We start from the raw sequence: 13,660 nt of genomic DNA, 5'->3' as shown, positions 1-13,660 counted from the left end.
AAGCCACCTCATGTGGCTATTGAACGTCCAACACGTGACTAGACTGAATTAAGACATGGTATTGGTAGAAAATACACTCCAAAATAAAGACTTAATACTAATATGTCTCCTTAATAAATTTTAATAATGATGGCATGTTGAAATATTTTACATATTTGGGCTAAATAAAATGTATCATTAAAACGAGTTTTGCCTTGACAAGATTGTGACAAAGTCATTGGAGAATTTAAAAAGACACACGTGGTTCTCACTTGGTTACTACTGGAGAACCCTGGTCTAGTCTACACATGAAGAGGGGCGGGGCACTTTTCAATCAAATTATATGATTCCTGGCAACAGGAGACATTAACCTAGTAACTTTAGACTCCATAAACTAGATTCAAACTTCAAATTCAAGTTTCCTTTTTCCCATTTTATTCTCATAATACTCACCACAATATGGCTGTAAACATTAGTCTTAGCAAGGGAAATTATCGTCTTATCATCCAAACTAATGAGTTTTGGGCGGGGTTTAATCTTGGGCTCCATCTTCATAACCTCATCATCAAATTTCAAATCCTGTGAGAATACTAATCCTTCAGAATATTTTTTGCCTTCTTCTAGAATAACAGTGTTTAATGTAGAAAATAAAGAGTGAACTTTGACCTAAAAAATATTTCAAATGTTTAAAATTCAGTTGCTTATTTGTTACTTTAAAAACCAAATATGCTATATAGAAAAGAATTGACTTTTGCAGTTATACAATAACATCATATCTAACAGGAAGAAGAAATTATACATCTATGTACAACATATGTTCACAATGTACTGTGAAAAGCAAGGCGTAGAGCTTGGTTCTACTAGCTAAGACTGTGTGTTGTCATAGACGTCAACCGAAAAGGATTGCAGACAAACCCACAGAGCTGTTAGGTGGACGCGCTGGTAAAGAAGGGGCAGGAGGCTAAGGGGGGAGCAGCTTCCCATGTTTACTCTATAGGCATCCATGGCCTTTGAATCTTTCCCAGTGATATTACCGCTGTATAATACTCCTATAATATGCTCACATAACAAAAGCATTCAGGTGCCATAACGATATGCTTTGGAAATGCAGACCTTTACAGAACAGCCATTGTACATTCACACACACACACACACACACACACACACAGCATGAATAAGCACATATAATACAAGCTCAGCATAACACTACTGTTCTGTTGTTCAACTCCCAGTTAAGGAATCCCTGCTTGTAAAAACGGACAACAATGCAATGCGTACCACTGTGAGATACTCAAATTCAACGATGTACTCTGGCAAAACAAGGTCATGGTCAAAGACAAACCACTTGTACTGCCGATAGCCACAATCACAATGTCTTTGTCCCAGGATAGAATCTAGAGTAGAAAAGAAAACCAAGCAAGACAAACATTCAAAATACAGTAAACCTTTTTACCCCAGGACAGATGAAGAAGTAACAGTAAGGCCCTACCACCAATTTCCCACAGTTATAAAAATGCTCCGGTACTCCAACATGGATGTCAGAACCATAACAGCTCTTTCTCCAGAGTAGGGTTGATGCTTATGCTTAGCATTTTACCAACGAATAAATGACCATGGAGTTTTGATAAATAGAGCACTCTAAGACCTTTATTAAAGGTTCCTATTTTAATCATTTGAAAACTAATACACATATACACCTGTGTATACACACTGCACACACTTACACATGAAAACCTCTGTTTCCACAGCTTCTGCAACCATAGATTCAAAAACTGCCAAGCAGAAATATTTTTTTTTTAGGAAAAATGTCTGTAATGAACATGTACAGATTTTTTTCTTGTCATATTCCTGGAACATTGAACACAGTCAAGATTTGCAGCCTTTCATTTGTACTGAATTAGGTATTAAAACAATATTGAGATGGTGTAATGTACCCAGGAAGACTGTATAGGTGACATGCATACACTACACTATTTGATATGGGCTTGAGAATCCATGAAGTTTGGTATCTATAGGTGGTGTGTGTGTATGTGTGTGTGTGTGTGTGTGTGTGTGTGTGTGTGTGTGCAAACTCTAGAACAATTCCTCAGATACTGAGAGTCGAGGGTAGGTATGTAAAAAAATAAATAAAATTGGTGAAATAAATCTCTCTCTCTCTCTCTCTCTCTCTCTCTCTTTCACACACACACACACACACACACACACACACACACACACACACACACACCTTATTGATGTAACAGAACAATCATTAGTATCCAGAAGTAGGTTTTTGTAGAAAAGTTTATAGGTCTTGTTACGTAGAGGTTAGATCATTAGCTATGTTATAAACTATTGTATTAAGTAGAGATGCTTTGTATTGAGAGGTATGAAACCACACATTTTTCTTTTTGGCAGACATACCTAGCAAATGTCTCTGCGGCATGAACACCGAGTTAACCGTGGGATAGTTGGCTTTACTGATGGGCTCCTGTTCACGAGCCTGAACACTCTGGCCAAGGAAAACCTTCGAAATGAGGATGGTGCCTAAATGTGGAAAAGGAGACATAATTGAGCAAATACGACCTTAACCCATCTCCAGTGTAATCTTTACTAACCTCAAGCATGACATAACGTCCTGTAAAGGCAGAGATGCCTATCTGGCTTGCTACTATATAGTACACAGCACAGAACTTGATTCAAAATAGGAGCTAAGGCTTATCTGTTAAAGAAATGAACTGGTCACGAAAGGAGCTTCGTGACTGCAGTGAACTCACCTTTAAGTGCTGGGCACAGTGGCTCACACTTAAAATCCTGGCACTTAGAAGGCAGAAACAGGACTCTTACAATTTTATTTATTATCCTTATTTATGTGTATATGTATGTGTCTGAGCGTGGGTTGTGTACAGGAGTACAGTGTCTGTTCCAGAAGAGAGTGTTGGATTCCCTGCAACTGGAGTTATAAGGTGGTTCTGAACCACCCAATGTGAATGCTGGAACTGAGCTCTGGTCCTCTGGAAGAGCAGCCAGTGCTCTTATCCACTAAGGCATCTCTCTAGTCCTGTTTCTTTATTTTCACCATACATAAGATACAAAATGTAAATCAGGAGAACCTGCTTTAGAAAATGCATTTTGGGAGGATTAAGTAAATAGTAAATTTGGGAGGATTAAGTAAATAGTAAATATGAGGTTTTTCTAATAATGGGAATGGAAAAGAATGATTTAAAAGTGTCAGAGTTTTTCAAGGAAAGAGTTCTTGATTTTGCAATCAACTGGAGTTTCTGATGCTATTTAACTACATGAAAGAAGGGGAAATCAGGCACAGTTTACAGTTGGCCATGAAGCATCCCCGAGGAACTGTGGGCTGGATCCTGGAAGGCTAGTCTCAAAGACTCAGTAAGTGTATGCGTGCTGCTGGGGCTTAAACCTAAGGCTTGAGGCATGCCAGGCCAGGCAGGCATTCTACTACCATGCCACAGCTCCAACCACAGCAGGTGTCCTGACTGAGCACAAACCAAAGTGCTGCCTATCCAATGCTCGGTCAGTCTGGTGATTGAGAGATAAAAGAAATAGGTGCCCTTAATCCCTAGCCTGATTATCTATTATCTTTATTGTATGTATCAATACTTCACATTGATACTTATTATAGTAACTGTAACTTTGTATTTGATTACATGATTATCGGTATTTGCAGGCACGACATAGCAACTGGTTCAGACAAACCAAGCAGTTCCTGACATACAATAGCACTAAATTAAGTTCATAGGGAACTAAGGATAAGCGGTGGAAGGCAGGGCAAGAGAAGGCTTGATAAACTGGCCTTTCTCCCAACCTGGAAATAAAACCTTCCAGAGGCGTCTTGCAAGTTGGTTCTTGTTCTTACCCTGAGTTGTTGGAATTTAGCAGAGTCGCTGTGTCTGGGATAGACATTAGAGTGAACAGTTGTTTTCTAGAAGTACTCTGATCTTGAAGGATCAGTGTGGTAACCAGTAAAGAATCTTTGTGGAAAACAGTGACTGTTTTCCCTGATTTGTAGAACTGTTTTACTGAAGGGGTGTTACAGCCTTCGTATGGCTTTGGTCACCAGACACCCTGGCACACCCGAGGCTCTTGGATTATTGTGTATTGCCAATGATGCATAATAAAGGACTAAAGTCCTGAGGAATGTGATGCTTTCCTTTAGTGAGACATATAGATTAGATTAGGGACCTTGGTATGAGGAAATACTTTACCCAAAAAACAACTTTGTGTAATAATCAATAAATACGCCTTTGTATGGCTGTTCAGGGTTCAGTTCATTAGAAAGGCTGGACCTTCCTGACACATAGGCCTCAAAATTTCATCTTGGAGTGCCTTCTTTCTTCAACTGACCCACGCTACACAGAACACCCCGACAATGCTGATGTCTATTTAAGTGCAAGGATAGTATTTAGTAACTGAATACATTAGCATGCAGCTTGCCTTCTAGAGAACAATGTCTAATCCACATGCCTCCCAGCCTGTGTCCTGCCGACAGCAAGTCAATCAGGTTTTCTTACCACCTCAGAGTGATGACTCAGATCAGTGGAGTCCAACCTTCCTCACTACTTTATCTGGCTATTTCACACACAAGCCAGTTCTTTGCTCCTTCTTGTGAAGGTAGTGTGTGTAAAGAAATATACGTACAGACCTCTGGGTTCATTCTTATGGTGCAACACAACATGAACAAACACAGACTCCGAAAACGTGTGTAAGGTGGATGAAATATCTGAGTAACAAAGACGCTTCTTCCTAAGGCTGATACACAATAAACACTGAGTATTAGCTGACAGCGCCGATAACATGATAGAAACATGATAGAAACATGATAGAAACATGATAGAAACATGGCACTATAGTGTGAGAATGACGTAAAACAATTGGGACAGAATCTCTTGGAGAAAACCGAGAACGAAGACAATTCGGAAGAGACCGAGGAAGCAGGGACTAGCGACTTCAGAAGCACTGTCTGTATTACCGTGTCTGAAGAGGTCACAGTCTGCCAGACTCCTCATCTCCTCCTTACACTTCTGCTGGAGGAACTCAATCCGGGGGCACTCACACATACTGAGGCTGTTCACAAGGGTAACGGCTTCGTTTCTGAGAGGGGGCTGGAAAGGGGGAAACACATCTGAGGACTTTCTTCTTCTTCTTCTTTTTTTAAACAAAACTGACAATATCCCTACTTCAATGCAGATAGCTCTCATTTTATGTTTCTGCGTCTGCCAAGGCAATCTGCGGAGAAATAGATAACCTCCAGGTGCAGCTTCATTATGCAAAGCCATTTAAATATTCAAAATTCACATGCAAATAGGTCTATAAAGAAGTGATAAGGAACAAAATTTGCTCCCAGGAAGTGAGCCAGAGTCAAGAGCAGCCACAGTACCATGTGGTGCAGGGCTCAACAGCTTTCAACACGGACTCGTGGAAAACTCTTGTTAACTCCAAAAAGAAGGCCCCATGGAGGTGAGGTACTACATCAGGGAAGGATCCTGTTCTTCTCCATGTATACCATACAGTCTACAAGATTTTCCAGAAACAAAAACGTTTCTAATTGTGCACAAACATCAGCTTTTATGTGACAAACTTCACTTCTTCCAAATTGTATCAGGAATAATTACAGACCACTCTAAAGAGCAAATAGATCGCTGTTCTGAGTAAGAAAATTAGAGCGATAAGAGATTATATGAGTATCTAAAGATGGATGTAGCAATTGGCAAAGTCATGATTTGAACTCAGATTTATTTGTCCTTGTCACAACCTCAGAGTTTTAAATTTATCATTAGTTTTTGAGTAACAGCCAAAATTATTTAGAATTATGTCTTTTCTGAAATGTCTCTCTCTCTCTCTCTCTCTCTCTCTCTCTCTCTCTCTCTCTCTCTCTCACACACACACACACACACACACACACACACACACACACACACCCCACATGCACAGAGGTTTCTTTTTTCTTTTTTTTCTAATTGAAACCCAAAGCTATTTAAAGAAGTTCTTTAAAAAACCAAACACTTAAAGCGTCATTCCTGGGTCTACAAATTCCACACTTGAGCAAATGATCTTCTCACCCTGCAGTGAACATCACTACGTGCTTAGTTACAGTTTTGGTGCATAGCATTGGGAAACTTCGCTCTAACCTTGGCTCTCAGGGGACAGAGAGAAGACAGGAACTATGAACAGGAACTAAAAATATAAGGCATCTCAAGATACATCAGACAAGGTACCCTTCTTAAATGAGTAGAAAGCAATAGTGGACCGGTGGCTTGGGCTTTAAGACAGGAGGGAATCCAAAGAGAAATTTAAAGGAAAATTATTTAAGAGCAGAAAATGTACTAAGGTACATACATACATAGGTGTTATGACCATCTTCCACTCATTCAGTACAATTTTACTGAGAATTTGGTCTATAAACATAGTCCTTGCCCTTATGCACTAGTAGAGAAAGGTTTACAAATGATGGCATTGCAGCACATTGAAAGTTCTGGAATAACAAGTGATTGCTACTCAATGAACTCAGTGCTTAGCAATTTGGAGGGTTAGCCAGAGTTTTCCATGCCTGCTCTTTAACCTGCAGCACAAGGGCGGTCAAAGATAAGACGCTCCCTTTAACATCAGGGAGGAACTTCATCCTATCCAGCCTGCTGCATGTGTACCAAGATCCAATCAATTTTATTCTTAAACTTGTCAAGCAGTTGTTCTTATTCTAGAAACCATGCACAACACAGAAAGCAATGAAATAAAAAGCAGGAAATTCGTTTCTTTGAAAACTAAGTGGAAAATTGAGTGAAATTTGTTGTATGATTTTTGTTTGTGTTCTGACAAAGTTTGTTGGAGATCAGAGAAGCAGAGTAACAGCCACTAGAGACTTCTTACTTCTATGAATCCTCAGACTGAATTGGGGGAGATCCTATCTCTACCTGCCTTATATTCCTGTCTCCACCTCCTGATTGTGCTGGATTAAAGGTATGAGCCTGCCAAGTGCTAGGATCAAAGGCATGAGCCTCCCAAGTGCTAGTATCAAAGGTGTGAGCCTCCCAAGTGCTGGGATCTAAGGTGTGAGCCTTCCAAGTGCTGGGATCAAAGGCATGAGCCTTCCAAGTGCTGGAATCAAAGATGTGAGCCTTCCAAGTGCTGGTATCTAAGGTGTGAGCCTCCCAAGTGCTGGTATCTAAGGTGTGAGCCTTTCCAAGTGCTTTACTTGTCACAACACAAACAAAATATCACACAACAGAAATTCAGTGAAGGTTAGTTGTTTAAAACTACTGCCAAAAGTGTTTGGGCAAAGCCAAGTCTAAGTTGGTGGGAGCCAAGAAGGCTCCTACAAGCTAGGTGGCTCTTGGGCTGAAGATGATGTTTAAGAACCTAAGGACCATCCAAAGTAGAATGAGATGTGGTTATGGCTGGGGCCAAAACTTCTAAGAGGGTCAATTTCACTGTCAAAGATTTAAGCCCTACACACAAGGCTGACAAGTGTATGTAAATGTAAATTTGAAGTTCAAGGATTTGTTGGGTTGTATACAGTTTGCCATCTCTCCCCCACTTACTTGGGACCGAACCTATTTGCCTCCCAATGCTAGCTAGGCAAATGCTCTACCATGGAACTGTAATCCCAGGATTCCTTTCATTTTTTATTTTGAGAAAAGGTCTCAGGTAGTTGTCCAGAGCGGCCTTGGACCTGCTCAGAAGCCTAGACAGGTCTTGAAATTGCAATCCTCCTGTCTCAGACTTGCAGGCAGCTGGAATGAGAGGCCTGGTTGTTCTTTTTTGTCTAGTTCTTCATTTTAATTGACTTAAAAATTTTAACTTGCAAATTAGGAAAGAGTGCTCTAACTGTTTGAGAATCAGGGAAAGCTACAGAGAGAAGAACACCCTTAGCTGAGTCTTGAAGGATGAGAAGGTTTGGCCCAGGAAATGAGGATTCATTATTTTACCAGAGAGAAAATTGGTGCTGAGTTAGGAGACTCTCAAGTACAGTCCACACTTCATCTGGCCACCTGCTGTATCTGCTAATAGGAACATAGACTGAAGCCAGGTTCTTCTTCTCTGTTCCAGCCCTCTGGTGTATAAAACACAAGCAACCCAAGACATGCTTCTTGTCCAAACTACTTATCAGAGCCTGTCTCCTGATGCATAACCCAAGTGCTTATCTCTATTCACTGGTTGCCATTGTGGTATAGACATTTAGCTCATCTGGTCTTCTGGGTGCTTCACAATGACAGTGTTCTCATTCCTCTGATCTTCTCAAGGTAAGTAACTGATGTCATTTGGAGAGAGAAGACTGTAAACTTTAACCTCATAGTATTCCTATGTGTAGAGGCAAGGAACAAAAGGAAAATAATGGCGGAACAACCAAGTGTGAGAAGGACAAGTCTGGAGAGATGGCTCAGTGGTTAAGAGCAATTGCCACTCTTCTGGAGAACCTGGGTTTGATTCCTAACACCCACATGGCCGCTCAAAACTGCCTGTAACTTCAACCCCCGAGGGCACCTGAATGCACATGGCGCGCACACACACACACACACACACACACACACACACACACACACACAAGTTAGAAGGACAGAAATAGTGTAGTATGAGTGTCTTAGTTACTATGGCTGTGATTAAATACTATGACCAAAATCAAGTTGGGGAAGAAAGGGTTTTTTTCCACTTCCACTTCCACATCACTGTTCATCACCGAAGGAAGTCAGGACAGGAACTCAAGCAGGGACAGGAACCTAGAACAGGAGCGGATGCAGAGGCCACAGAGGGGTGCTGCTTACTGGTTTGCTCCCCATGGCTTTTCTCAGTCTACTTTATAATAGAACCCAGGACCACCAGCCCAGGGATGGCACTACTCACAATGGGCTGAAATCTCCTCCATCAATCACTAATTAAGAAAATGCCCTACAGGCTTGCCTACAGCCCCATCTTATGGCAATATTTCTTAATTGAGGTTCCTACCTTTCAGCTGACTTTAGTTTGTATCAAGTTGACATAAAACTAGCAAGCACAATCATGGATGCCAAAGGAGAGCTTGAAAAAGGAGCCAGAGGGAGGAACTGATGTGTCTTATGGTCCAGATAATAATGGTAAAATATCAGAAACTATCTATGTTCTAAGCAGTAATCCAAGGACTTTTCATATAAACCTTAATAACCCAGTTTGTTGATTGAGTATATCCAAAATACTGTCATTTCAACACATAATCAACCCAAGAAATGAGAGCCATTTTTTCACACTAGGAAAGCTGGTGTTTAAACTTTCAGCACATGGGTTTAGACTAGCCTCGCTTCCACTGCTCAGTATTCATAGGAAGATGGGGATTGCCTCGGTTAGCAGAGCAGCACAGACAGCTATCAGGGGAATTAAAGGAGACAGTTTGTCTCTCAGGAGAGGCAGGGCATTAACCACTCAGCACAGTGTCTGGAGGGCAGTGAGCACATGGAGGGTGTGAGCATCCTCACCCCACCTTCTGTGTCCATGATAGCTCAGAGTTCTCTGGAGTGAATGTGAGCATTCACTCTGCCTTCTAAGACCTTAAATTCCTCACTTCCTTCTTATTTCCTTTCAGGAAGTCACCACGAGGACACTCACTAACCTGCCAGAATCACTTCCTCCTGTGGCCTGGGCTGTCACAGTAGCTTTCTAAGTCAGTGGCCTGCCATCTGCTCCAATCCATTCCCCAGAGTTCTCTGCAATCCCCCGCCCCCGTGTGTGTTCTGTATGTGGAGGACATAGGCTGACACTAGAGGTGTCCCCCTATCACTTTTGACATTATATTTTTGAGACAGGATCTGTCTTACTTGCCCTTGGCTAGACTGGAGGCCAGCAAGCTCTTGGAACTCTCCTGTCTCCCAGAGCTGGGTTGACAAGCATTTACCACCATGCCCAAGGTTTACTCAGGTGCAGCAGATGGAATTCAGAACCTTACAAAGCAAAGACTTTACCAGTTGAACTGTCTTCCCAATTCCAGAATACATTTTTTGGTCATTCTTTTTTATTATGGTAAAATACACACAAGATAAAACTGACCATTTTAACTGTTTCTTAAGCACAGAATACAGTGTCATTGGTTATTTACATTACTGTGACACCATCGTCCCTATCCATGGCCAAAAATAATTCCTTAACTTGACCTGAAACTCTGTACATAATAAAGAATAAGTCTTTGTCCCTCACCTACCCCAGGACCTGGTGATATCTGTTCTTTATTTTATCTCTGCCTTTGCGTGGTGTAGTACTTAAACAATATTTTCCCCTTGGCTTATTTCACTTAACATGGTGATTTCAAAGTTCTTCTGTGTCGTATGGATTCATATTGCAGAATCTCATCTCTTCATATCTCTCTTTATAATCTACTGTAAATTAATGGCAGTTTTTTTTTTATCTAATCTCTCACCTATTGATTGATGTGCATTTGGGTTGTTTCTACTCTTTGAATGTTTAATAATGATGCATGAACTTTGGTATATAAATACCCAAGAGCATTTCAACATACTATTTAACTAAGTCCTATCAACAACTTTGCAAAATATATACCACTATCACTTTCATTTACAGGATAGACAGAAACAGGCACAGGAGATAGGCGCGCAGCTCAGTTGGTAGAGTGTGCCTGGCACACACAAAGCTCCCCTTTTGGTCCCCAACACTGTATAGACTAGGTGTGATGGTGCATGCCTTTCACTCCAGCACTTGGGAAGTGGAGATGGGAAGATCAGGAGTTCAAAGTCATCTGTGGCTACACAGTGAAAAAAGAAGTGGGCAGAGGCAGGTGACATGGTACATCAGGAGAGGAGTGACGTGAGGGTTCAAACCCAGTGGGCCACGGTGTGAGGTGGGTTGGAAGCAGTGCTCTGTAGCAATGGGCTACAGCTGCCTCATGGGGCAGTGCAGGGAAGTGGGCTGGGTGTGCTGGAGCTCGGGGGCCCAGCGATGAAGTAGTGTCAGCAGTGAGGACAGAAAAGTAGAAAGGAAAGAAGCAGCGGCAGGAAAAGGAGAAAAGAAACCTAGGAGACAATTAAAAAGCACCAAGTCAGCTGATGGGGTGTTTTCAACACGGAGAGTTGACAGTGGTACTGGAGGTCCCCAATAGAGCCAGTTAAATAAGGAGATTTCAAAGTCACCGGTAAAAGTAAGACTCCAAGCAGGATGAAGTCAAGTCAGGCAAACAAAAAATGAAATTCCTGTGCCATCCTCCCCTGTGCCTGTCTACCATGTCACTAAGCTTCCAGGGAAATAGGAGCAGAAGCTTGTTATCACCCAGGACGCAGGGATGGGGAGACACTCTGGACCAGTGGCAGACCATGGGCTCTAGCGAGAGGATTACTCACAGTGACGGACACTACCTTGCTTGTCTCACTCTCCTGGAATCCCTTTTCAAGGATCTGCAGCAGGTGCTTCTTCTTCACCGTCACTTCAGGATCAAAAACATAAAACAGACACTCCAGCATCTTCCGATAGCTCCTCAGAACAATGGAGACAGAGGGAGGTAAGGTAACTGTGCACCCACGGTGAGTCTCCGTTTGCAATGGGTAGTCCAGTCATTTAAACCTCTAGTGCCCCTACCCTACTCTCAAAAAACAGGGCCAGTGTGGACAAATCATGAAGCCGTCTCAGCTGTGGAAGATGCAGGGCCAGAATAATTTACTAGCAGGGTGTGTTTTTCATACGGTTAACTTTTAAAACAGGCTATTCATATTCTCCCCCCCCCCCCCGAAACGAAACAGACCAAAGGCAGGCTCTTTACAGCCACTGGTTACAGAAACGATCCTTACTCCAAATCATGCATATCTTCATGATCCAAACACTTTTGGAATTTCTCTTCAAACTTCAGTCTCAGCATACGGTTGTTAACTTTAATGACGCGGTTGACTTTCACTCCTGTGATACCATATGCTCTGAAGTCCCAGGTACAGAAACGTGAGAGAATTAGTTCATAGCAGGAATTAAACCTATGTGGGGATACAAAACACACACACATACACACAACAGAAGACGCTGAAGGACACAGAGCACGTGTAATAAGAGCTACAGCTCCTATTTTGTGATTGTTTTGCTAAACATACTTCATCAGATCACAGTAACTGTATTTTTGTTCCAATTGGCATATTTAACCAATAAAAGGTGCTAAAACTTGAAACATAGTAAGATGGTTTTTTTTATTATCTATTATCTGGTTCTTCCTCTTAAAGGCTATGTTGACCGAATACTCTTTCCTTCCTAAGTCTGTTTGATTGGCTTTGGCATGACCTTATTTTCCTGGCTGCCTTCCTACCGCATATACCCTTCATTCTCCACCCCCACTCCCTGAAATGATTCTTTCTTAAAATTTTCATTTATTTTACATTTTTAATGGTGCCGAGGATTGAACCTAGAACCTTCTGTAATCAGGGAAGCCCTTTGAGCTACATGCCTCCAACAGACTTGGAAAGGTTGCATCCCCCCAGGAACCAGAACATTGTTTCCACTCTCCTCAGGTGATTTCATTGGCATGTAGTCATGTGCAAATATTCATATCCAAACTTAGCTCTAATACCCAGATCTGAGCATCTGACAGTTTTCTAAAATACCTGCTAGAGTATGTGAAGCCTTTCAAAACTGACTTACTCAGCATCTGGCCCCAACCTGCATTTAAAACCACAGGAGTGACTCCTCTCCACTCTTCCTCATTCTTCCTCATCTCATCCTTCAGCATGCCTGCCACCACATCTAAGATGCATGCTGAACCAGATCCCTGGTCATCATCACCGCGGGTGCTGTCCTTGTTGGAATCATTATCTCTGTGTCTATTACAAGAACCTCCTAATTAAGTTAGGACACATGAGTGAGGGAGGGCAGTGTCTCTGGTTTCTCTCCTAAGGCCTATATTCCAAAGGGAGTGGGTATACAATAACTATATAGAACCATAAATATAGCAGATTCTAAACTGATGAAGACTTAGAAGAGATGCGTTGGGTGAGGAGTGCACAGGGCGCCTTCCTGAAGTCTTAGGAAGATTTTCCAGGAAGAAGTGGGATCTGTGAACCAGAGATGGACTATTCTGCAGCTTTGTGAACCTCAAGAACAAGGAAGGAAGCGCTCAACGACTGGTCGGCTCTCTGCTGCCCTCATCTGGCCGTTCTCATAAAATTACAATTTTGTCTTAAAATTGTACAGGACGGAGATTAAGATGAGATTGAAAAACAGGAAGCAAGTGACCCTGTATGGGATACACTTACCTCATAATCATTTGAATGTGTCTGAGAGCTAAAGCAACAGAGGGATGCTTCCTGATGGGTGGTTTGTGAGCCCAATATCTGAACTCCTGCCTTAGAGAACCCCACTTTCTCACTGCTAGAGGCAGGGACTGCCGGCCACTGTTCTCCTAACGTAAAAAACCAAACTTGCCAAGTCTAGCTAATCCTGTGGGAGTGTTGGTGGTTCAGTGGCAGAATTCCTGCCTCTCAAGTCTAGGTAATCCAGAAGAGTCCAAATCTAGTAGAGCAGACAGAGATGGACAGTGTCACAGTCTAGTACTATGTCTGCCCGGAGTTCAGAGGTCGCACTAAGTATCCACATTAACATCTAGGGTGAGAAACCCACTGGCCCTTCCCATAAAGGGACCGTTTGCTGGATCTATGATCTTCAAGTCTCCTCTAAATAACATGTCAGGAATTGCCCGCACTCTCAGTAGTTCACTTCCTACACTCCAAAAGGA

General features: G+C 42.0%; 1 protein-coding gene across 6 annotated transcripts in view; it reads right to left on the bottom strand.

The window, feature by feature from the left end:
* The window catches only part of Lrrc9 (leucine rich repeat containing 9), a 76,940-nt gene that overhangs the window by 39,434 nt on the left and 23,846 nt on the right, over positions 1 to 13,660 (bottom strand). For 2 of the 6 annotated variants that reach the window (XM_037210611.1, XM_037210615.1), the window contains exons 11-16: positions 11,739 to 11,915; positions 11,295 to 11,427; positions 4,955 to 5,087; positions 2,383 to 2,505; positions 1,258 to 1,373; positions 433 to 645 (exon numbers count right to left, since the gene is read on the bottom strand). In XM_037210611.1, coding sequence (XP_037066506.1) covers positions 433 to 645; positions 1,258 to 1,373; positions 2,383 to 2,505; positions 4,955 to 5,087; positions 11,295 to 11,427; positions 11,739 to 11,915 — 895 coding nt within the window. The remainder of the gene's footprint in view (positions 1 to 432; positions 646 to 1,257; positions 1,374 to 2,382; positions 2,506 to 4,954; positions 5,088 to 11,294; positions 11,428 to 11,738; positions 11,916 to 13,660) is intronic. The other 4 variants (XM_037210613.1, XM_028858249.2, XM_037210612.1 and 1 more) reach the window with 3 other exon arrangements.

Source organism: Peromyscus leucopus, chromosome 14, assembly GCF_004664715.2.
Source record: "Peromyscus leucopus breed LL Stock chromosome 14, UCI_PerLeu_2.1, whole genome shotgun sequence".
Classification (NCBI taxonomy): Eukaryota; Metazoa; Chordata; class Mammalia; order Rodentia; family Cricetidae; genus Peromyscus; species Peromyscus leucopus.
The sequence above is the reverse complement of the archived record's forward strand: the minus strand, read 5'-3'. Positions and strand labels throughout refer to the sequence as shown.